This window comes from Prosopis cineraria, unplaced genomic scaffold (assembly GCF_029017545.1).
Source record: "Prosopis cineraria cultivar Desert tree isolate PC_DT_omini unplaced genomic scaffold, ASM2901754v1 PC1, whole genome shotgun sequence".
Classification (NCBI taxonomy): domain Eukaryota; kingdom Viridiplantae; phylum Streptophyta; class Magnoliopsida; order Fabales; family Fabaceae; genus Prosopis; species Prosopis cineraria.
The window spans coordinates 50,354,578-50,363,720 of record NW_026555332.1 but is presented as its reverse complement, the minus strand read 5'-3'; the positions used below and the strand labels follow the sequence as shown (position 1 = coordinate 50,363,720).

Sequence of the window (9,143 nt, the reverse complement as noted above, 5' to 3'; positions counted from 1 at the left end):
GTTGTATGAAAACTATGCATATGATGATGAGGAAAATAAGCCCATAGCAAGGAACTACAAGTATAATCTTGTAAAAATGTGTAAGGATTTTAAATTTATTTTGGGGATGAAATTTATTGTAATCAAACAATTTGGGAATGCTTTAAGGAGCACTCTTTGCTGAATGGTTATAGATCTAACTGTATAAAAAAAAATGATAGAAAGAGATGTTGAGTTAAATGTACAAGTAGATGTGATTGGCTAATGTTTGTAAGTAAAGAATGTGACTCTTCAACCCATTGGCTAAAGACATTCAATCCAAGGCATGTTTGTGGAGTAACAATTGATACAAAAAGAGTTATTTTTGTCCTTTAATTGCTATAGGAACCTAATTTAAAACTAGGGAAAACTATGAGGATTGGGGTATTACTTTTTTTCCAAAATATTATTAAACTATACTTTTTTCCAAAATATTATTAAACTATCTTTTGATCTAAAAAGTAAAAATATACTCAAAATAAAAAATGTACATCGGTTACAACTTACAAGTACAAATCAACGCTTAACCATTATTTTTTATCTTTAATATAAAAAAGAGAGGGGATTAGCCCCTATTACAAACTACGAGCTACACAAATGAGGGGATAGAAACCCCAAGGCACAGCAAGCAATCTGAAGTAAATTAAACACAGCCCAATTCTATCACCCTGCAAGGTAGCTGTGCCAGACGATGTAACTAAGTTAACCATTTTTTAGAAATGGCTAATGTTCAGTGAGTAGTTTGGCACAACTCTCCCTCCCCCTCTCCCTCGCACGAAACAAAAGAGCTACTTAGTTAAATTCTAATGGCTATGTAAAGAGAAGAAACAAATTTATGCAGAACGGGTTCAAGCAGCAAGCTATTAAATTTGGACCATTTCTACTGAGCTCGCCAGGCGATGAAATATGCCCCGTGCCATTCAAACGTGTTTTCATGCATCCAGCTTCACCTCATCCAAAAACGGGACCCACGCTTTTTAGCGTGCCCTTCTAGCTTGATATTGCAGAGTACAAGTATAGAGAATCATACGCCAAAGTTTAAAATGACATAAAGCAAATTAAAATAAACACTCTTATATTCACTCTTCAAACAGCTCATAAAATCTTGATCCGAGGGGAAATGTATCAATCTATTCATGATTGATCTATTCATCAACATTTATTTATTTTTAAATAAATTTAATTGCCAAAAAAATAAACTGCGCTGCAAGAATCTCGTAGTTTATGACTGAGATTTAACCAACCACAAAATTCTTCAAGAATCAGAGCGGGACTTGACGATGAAATTCTGGCGACTTATGGGATTCATAACCACCGGAGGACCAGCAGTGCGAGGCCATGCCTGGATTTTTTTGTCAGTCTCTTCAAACCACTCCTTAGTTGAAACTGTTTTGGGGGTAGTGCCTGAAGACAAAGAGACTAGCAGTTACTTTACACTTCTTAAACAGCATCAGAGCAAATTTAGCTCCGAAAGCAAAGCAAAACTAACCTCCAAACATCTTTGAGTCAGAAACAGAAGTGTCACAAATCCACGCAACTCCAAATGATGCTATTACAGCAGAAATGATATACTTGGTTGCCATGCTCAAATTGCACCCTGCACCAGAAAAAGGAAAAATAACACCGTCAAATAAAAAATTAGAAGACAAGAACCAAATAAAGGACCTCTCTAACTTAGATTTCGAGAAATCTACAATCAATAAGACACAGACATTAAACTCCACAAAAAAAAAAAATCAACCAACTGGCAAATCAGAGGCAATTAGATTCAATCATCACGAACAGATCAGCGAAGACCTCTTTAGACAGTAGTGAACATCACATTGGGGCGGCCAAAAAGCACAATTTCCAACCAACAACCCACTCAGAGACAAATAGAAGGAAATATTCTATGTCTAATACGTATATCTCATGCCTATAACCAGTAGTAAAACACATATCGCGGCACAATCAGATTTTTTTTTTTTTATTCTTCCATTGGCGTGCCGAGAAAACAAATGGTATGTTCCATGCTGCATCATGGGAGAACGAGATATTAAACGAGCCGAGGATACATAATTACATACACACGTTCTATTTACGAGGAACGTCTTCGAGAGCAATTCAAATATTCAATATAACCAATCATTCATAAGGCAAATCCCCGCTGTCAGCATAGAGCAGGAGTAAGATTCGAAATATCCAGAATATAGACTTTCACTTCCTCTGACCCTTTCCGTGAGACGAGACAGAAGTTCATGGAAAAAAGCAACCAATCAAATCAATGGCCTCGGATTAAAATGAAGCCGGAAGCCAATGAGACAGGCGATGCGATCAATAATAAGGAACGTTCAGAAAAATACCATGAATGCGTTGGAGAAAAGTGTAAAGCGATTACCTCAAGTCTGTTACGGGGAAGACAGATCTCTAGACCGATCGTCGATAACGCGAAAAGAACGAAATAGAACGTGAGTTGGGAGAAGAGCGGACTTTTGTTTTGTTTTTTGTTTTTTTTTTTTTGATACAACTTTTGTTTTTTATTAGAGAGGGGACTTGCTTTGTTTATGATAATGAGCGCCACGATGGAATTGGTCAGAGCGGAATAGGGCTCAAAAACAATGTCAATGATGGTTCATAATCTTAGCCCAAATAAAGCTGGGCCTAATACAAAAGGTCGAAAATAACCCCAACCACACGAAAATGAGCTACGCCTTGTTGTGGGGAAAAAAGAAGAGCACGTGCAGGTCCTCATCAATTGTGAAAAGCTCTCTAATCTGTTGACCAGAGATGCTTTTTGGGTACAATGTGGGCAGGAAATTGCCTCTGGTTTCAGAAGTCTTCTTATGAAAGATTGAAATGTGTTCTTTTCATTTTCTTGTAAAGATCCTTCTATGTATATTAGGAAAACTATTAGGTTAGGCTTGAATAGTTCTCATTCTTTTGATGCCTTTTATCATCAACCCTTCTCTTTGTTTTTTTCTATTTTGTTTGTTTTTAATCTGTTCTGTTTTTAGTTACTATTATTTGATCTGCTTTTTATTCAAAAAAAAAAAAAAGAACGCCTCGTGAAGGGTTTAATTTTTACAAGCACCCCTAGTTTAGTTTTGTTATAAATAAGGTTTTAGTTTGGTTGTATTCTCATCTTTTATTTTTAAAGATTATTTTATAAATCTATTTTTAATATTTTTTATAACAAAATAAAATAAAAATCTGTTTAAGAGTTCAAAAATCAGCCAATAATTATAGTCACCAATAATTACCGCCTTAACGGTAGTAGTTTAGGATAATAATTGGTCATAATTGACAATAATTTTTAATAACAAAATATAATATGTTTTGAAAATAAAAAAATAAAAACAATTGTAATATGTTTTCAAATAAGAATAGTTTTAAAAATGTTTAAATACAAAATACGCATCCAAACAATTGTTTTTATTTCTTTACTTTTAAAAATAGAAAATAGTTGTTAAAAACAAAAAAAATAAAATAAAGAAGCGCTTATCTTCTTATTCTCAAAACATTTTCTATTTTCACTTCACAAACTTATATTTTAGGGTTATGCACTTGATAAAAAAATTTAAAAAAATAATTGACAAATATTAATTTAAATTAGTTGTGAATTCAATAATTTTAATTATAATTTTGTAAAAGAAAAACATAACTTTAAGTTTCTGTATTTTGTTCATTTTTTCCTACTAATTTTTACACTTTTTTATATTTTAAATTCTTACACTTTTATTTTTTAATGTTTAGGTTCTTGAGGGACCCAAAGTTACACTTTTTTATTATAAATAAAACATAAATTTTAAATATGATTCTTGGTTTATAATTAATATTCCCTTTTACAATTGTTTGAATCAATACTTCCTCTGATCTTGTTTATAGGGCAGGAAGAGAAAAAATTTTTTAATCTTATTTATAAATCACATCATTAAATTTTTGTCACAAAATTTCTTATTTTACCCTCCATTAAACATTGGAGAGAGAAAATATATTAGTAAAGTATGTATATTTAATAGGGACAAAGTTAAAAATTTATTTAATTTTAAGACAGAATTAACGAGTTTTAAAATTTTTCTTGATAATGATAAAACATGTTGAAAGTAATTTATAAATAGAATAAGAAAAGTAATTAATAACTAATTTTTTTTTTTAAAAAAAAACCTTTTCAAGAACCTAACCATCATAAATTTTTTGAGCTAACAATCATAAATTTTATATTCATTATTCAAAGACTTTATTGCCACTCTCTAAATTTTACTTAACATGAAAGGGTAAATAAAGTGAAGAGTCATTACAAATGAAGTGCGACTCTCTCAACAGCACAGGGGCTGTCTCTAATTTGAAATATTTAATTCATTAGGAGTAATGAAAAGCAGAATTTTTTAACGCCCTACAATAATTGTCGTCCAATGAAATAAACTGTTTATGATTATAAGAAAAACAAAAATAAGATATTTATTCAATTAATGTACATACAATTCCTTATTTGAATCTTACCTCTCTCATTTATATATGATTGTAGTTTCAAGTCAAATGAACTAAGCTCCCAAAAAAAGTAGAAAAGCAGCGATCTTTGCCGGAAACATTTAAATACCTAACAATTTTTTTTTTTTGGGTATAAGCGGCAGAAGTAACAATTCAAGCAGTCAGTTTAACTTTTGAGCATGAAGGAAGAATCCAGCAAATAAATACAGAAGCATGTTAGCCAAAAGAAATCACGCAATGACTCCACCAAACAATGATGTTAAAACTTCTTCAAATTCGTGTTGACAACCTTGTCGCCTTAAAAGGGGGCGCAAACTGATATATACTCTAGAAAACTATAACCGTAGAAGTATAATTAAGACTTCATCGTGTTAAACCATACCTAGGCTCTTGAACTACCACCGTGATCCCTCTCAACGTGCTCTACAAGAGCCACTGGATCTCGAAATCCTCTGCTGCACTTGGGACAGACATCTATGGTCACTTTAGGCGCGCCCCTGGATCGGCTGCTGCTCCTTTCATGAACTTTCTGCACATGATCCACCAAATAAGTGACAGAGGAAAACCTTGCATTACACTGGGGACATTGCTCCATCTCCACTTGCCCATTTCCATTACCCATGCCACTGTTCTGTCCCATCCCATCCTTTGCTGTTTGCCAAGCTTGGTTAATTTCATTGCCCAATTTTGACATACTGGCTTCAGCAGAAGCTCGAATATTTGAAGCCACGTTGCGAAAGCCTGATGCCCATTTTGACGAAGATGTAAGTGGAGATGGATTTGGCTTTGACACCTCTTTTGTACTTCTGCTCAAGAGATTCTTAAATGAAAAGCTCGTTTCCAAACTTTTGGGTCCGGGACACTTGTGATCAGGGCCAAAACGATGCCTCAGACAATGATCTGCCAAGCAATCCCTGCATTTGATTGTGTTTGAGAATACCAAGACCTCTCTGCATCCAGGGGCGGGGCATTTTTTCTTCTTCATGGTTCTTTCATAATTTGATGGGTCACAGTCAGTATTGACATGATTCTCCCAAGTTATGTTTGGATCTTGATCAGGAATTAGGCGGACTCCTTTTGCACAAAGTGGACATATGACAACAGTGACATCCAGTCCGTCCGCTTTCTGACATTGATGTTTAATATAACCTCTGTGCTCCAAACAATATACCTACAAGAGATTTTGGCAGATGTAGACATATAGTCAACTGAAACAAAAAATGTTAAACATCAAAGAAAAGGAAGATTAGTAACCATACACGGAACTAAGATATAAAACAATAAAACATGCACACTATAATTGCCAAAAAAACACAGTGCTGCTGTGCATGCACTAGCACATCCCCGGAAAGCTAACCTGCATAATCAACTCTAACACAACAAGATACTAAGTTGAGAAGAAAAATTGCTTCATCAGGAACGCAACAACCTGACAGCACCTGGCTGTAGCCTGTAGGGGGGCTCAGCCTAAAAGAAGCCTAAATGCAGTTCGTTCATGTGTGTACTAAAAAGCTTCAGTTCGTTTCCAGCAAAGGCAATAGATGTACAACCAACTAAATAAATAATGTAAGACTTCCCTCCAACTCCAAATCAGTGTTCTACTAACTTCACATTGTAATTCAAACATTATCAAAATACACAAACATAATCAACAAGATAATTGCTAGCAAGCAAACGAGCAACCCTGAGACAAGATTTTAAGCAAAAAGAAAAAGACAAGGTAGCAGACCAATTGAGAGGAAATAACAAGTACTGATGGTATCAGTCTCATTTATAACTTAACCATGTGACAGACTGACTGGTAGAGAAAAAACTAAGAAAAAATAGAACTTCAACTATGTGACAGACTGACTGGTAGAGAAAAAACTAAGAAAAAATAGAACTTCAAAGTACAACCTTACCCTTGGGATAATAAGAAATGTGTGTGCCTGTTTAGTCTACAACACAAATTAAATTGGCACACATGGAGATGAGTGAGTATGCTAACTGCTAAGTATTCATCATTGAGCTTTTTGTGAAAGTAGAACTTCAACTTCAATCTTCACTGTTCACCAACTACCAGCGCACATGAATAGGCAGCAGTAGTTATCACTGGAAATTTTCCGCATCAAAGAAAAACTAGATATAAAGGACACAGCAAAAACCAACAAGGAATCCTTTTTCCCCCCCTAAAAAATCAGTAGTGAAGCTAAAAATTAAAAAAGTGGTTGAATAGTCAAACAGGAAGCTGCATTGAATGCAGCAGCAGTAGCACTAATCTCTGATATTATCTAAGCATTAAAAGTAGTGAATTTTATTGCCAAGCACTTGGCTTTAAGAAGACAAATGCCAATTGATATGCAAGGCAAGGAAAAAAAAACAAAGAAAGAAAGGTTAGGCCTCTAATGAGCAGTGTGTCAACTTCGGAGGGGTACAATCACACGGATACTGCACAAGTAACAATGATTAAGTCGAAAAGTTCCCACTGAGGACTAACACAGTACCAAAGTCCGTGAGAAGAAGATCTCGTTAGACAATCACTTCACTTAAAGGTAGGAAAGATCAAGTCAGTTTTTTCTCTCTCTTCTATATTTTCCACACAATAAGCTCCAATTGATGTTCAAGTTTCTACAAACCAATTTTACTGCATTTCCTTTGGCCATAAGACTGAAAAATGATACGAAGACAACCACATAACCTAGAAACTCAATTAATTAAAACAAATTTCCAGCTTAATTGCTACTTTCTTCTGTTCTCCTTGCTTTTTACTTTTGGTGGAGAAGGGAACGATCTCACCACTGTTAAACATCTTAACTTTCCACAAAATCTAACTTAAGCAATAATTCCAACAAGGAATCAAAAACACATTGAAACCAACTCGGAAGCTGGAAAATACATTAAAACCAATCAACAATGCAGGTTGTATACAGTACAACGACACAAACAATAAGGAAATCTAAGCATAAACTAGGGGGGAAAATAATAAGGAAGCGTGACAGAAAAGAAGAAAAAACCTGATTGCAACGATCGCACGTGAAGGGCAAGAAATCAATCAACTTGCAATCATCAACAGCGCAATGCTTTCCAAGATCCGGGAATTCGGGAGTTCCCATTGGAGGATCAAAATCAGCTGCCACGCAAGAAAGACCGAGACGAAGACTTGGCCGACAATTGAGAAATAAATTCCGGCAATAATATATAGGGAAGCTGAATTTAGAATCCGGATTTTCCTGGGCGAGTAGGAATTGAAAATCAGGATTTTTAGATTTCCGCGAATATAGAAAGCAGGGCGAGAGAGAGATAGGGAGAGAGAACAACAAAGGAACGGACGGCGAGGAGGAAATCGGAAGTCGCCGCAGTCTTTGAACATTAGTCGCCTTATTTATTTAGTTTTTACCCTTGGATTTGGTCATCCAAAACACCATGGATTGCCGCTCACATGATCACATCCAATGGGAATGTAGTTCATCCGTGATTTTGACGTAATAATTTAAGCGAGGCAATCATTTTAATGGTCTAGTTTAAATGAATAAAATTATGGAAAATTTTCCCTAGACTCAACGTAATTAAAAAAAAATCAAAACTATGAAATTCCACTTCATATTTGGAGATTGAAATTAAAAAACTAATTCAAATGACATTATTGTTGTGAAGCTAAAAGCATGAATAAAAATGAATAAATGATATATAAAAAATGAATAATTGACATCAGTAAAATGATATTCCTTTGATCCTATTTATAAATCACTTCTAACATATTTCATCAGTATCAAAAAAAACTTTAAAACTTGTTACCTTTATCTTAAAATTTAATAAGTTTTTAACTTTATTTCTATTAAATATACACATTTCAATAATATATTTTCTCTCTTTAACATTTAGTGGAGGGTAAAAAAAATCTATGACAAAAATTTGATGATGTGACTTCTAACTAAAATAAAAAAAATTTCTTTCTACCTTATAATAAGGATCAAAAAGAATAGTTACAAATTTACAGTAATATTATATTGTCAATGAGAGTTGTAAATTTTATTTACATTAATGATTCATTTTTTATACTTTAATTATTCATATTTTCTACACGAGTTGTTCACGTGCTTACCTTCATTAGGGATAATAAAATCATTTGAGTTAACTCTTTAATTCTATTTTAGCTTTTCAAATGCGCTTTCTAACATCGATGTTTAATATAACCTCTGGTTCTTTTTTATTATATTGGGTAAGGGGGTTGACTGAAATCTTTTCCGATAAAATTATCTTCTCATCTTATATTTTATATATTCTCGTTTTTTGATTAAAAAATGAATAAAACCTAATTATTTGCTATTGAGCCACAGAGAAACGAACATATGCATCTTTTTTTTTTTTTTTTTAAATATGGCCAGGGCAGTGTTGCCCCTTCACGTTAATGATTTTACAAGGGAGTTTATAATTTTGTTTTCCCTTTAAAGATGCACAAATTCTTAAGGTAGTTGCAACTTAATATTTCAATTATTAATTTAAAAGACAAATAGAATCTTTACCAATATTTTTGCAAAATATACCAAGAAATACACCATATACAGTTATAATAAATTGATTAAGAACTTTTTTTATCCGAAAATTGTTTATTTAATGTCACCAAAAAATGCTTATATCTTTTTAATTGTTGTCGTTGTTATAATATAAATAGACACCAT

At 33.4% G+C, this 9,143-nt stretch overlaps 2 protein-coding genes across 2 annotated transcripts; both read right to left on the bottom strand.

Moving 5' to 3' along the window:
• Positions 1 to 1,076: 1,076 nt before the first annotated feature.
• Positions 1,077 to 2,522, bottom strand: LOC129293065 (uncharacterized). Its single transcript, XM_054930871.1, has 3 exons — positions 2,396 to 2,522; positions 1,508 to 1,615; positions 1,077 to 1,422 (listed from the first exon to the last, which is right to left on the bottom strand). Exons 2-3 carry the CDS (start codon positions 1,599 to 1,601, stop codon positions 1,274 to 1,276), a joined length of 243 nt encoding a protein of 80 aa, XP_054786846.1. The 5' UTR covers positions 1,602 to 1,615; positions 2,396 to 2,522; the 3' UTR covers positions 1,077 to 1,273.
• A 2,109-nt stretch (positions 2,523 to 4,631) lies between these two features.
• Positions 4,632 to 7,892, bottom strand: LOC129293246 (zinc finger AN1 and C2H2 domain-containing stress-associated protein 13). Its single transcript, XM_054931107.1, has 2 exons — positions 7,479 to 7,892; positions 4,632 to 5,656 (listed from the first exon to the last, which is right to left on the bottom strand). Exons 1-2 carry the CDS (start codon positions 7,575 to 7,577, stop codon positions 4,868 to 4,870), a joined length of 888 nt encoding a protein of 295 aa, XP_054787082.1. The 5' UTR covers positions 7,578 to 7,892; the 3' UTR covers positions 4,632 to 4,867.
• Between the last annotated feature and the right edge of the window lie 1,251 nt (positions 7,893 to 9,143).

Coding starts and splice junctions, on each gene's coding strand:
- LOC129293065 (XM_054930871.1), bottom strand. CDS start 1,601: ATGGCAACCAAGTATATCATTTCTGCTGTAATAGCATCATTTGGAGTT. Junction 1,423..1,507: donor TGACTCAAAGATGTTTGGAG/GTTAGTTTTGCT, acceptor CTTTGTCTTCAG/GCACTACCCCCAAAACAGTT.
- LOC129293246 (XM_054931107.1), bottom strand. CDS start 7,577: ATGGGAACTCCCGAATTCCCGGATCTTGGAAAGCATTGCGCTGTTGAT. Junction 5,657..7,478: donor CGTGCGATCGTTGCAATCAG/GTTTTTTCTTCT, acceptor AATCTCTTGTAG/GTATATTGTTTGGAGCACAG.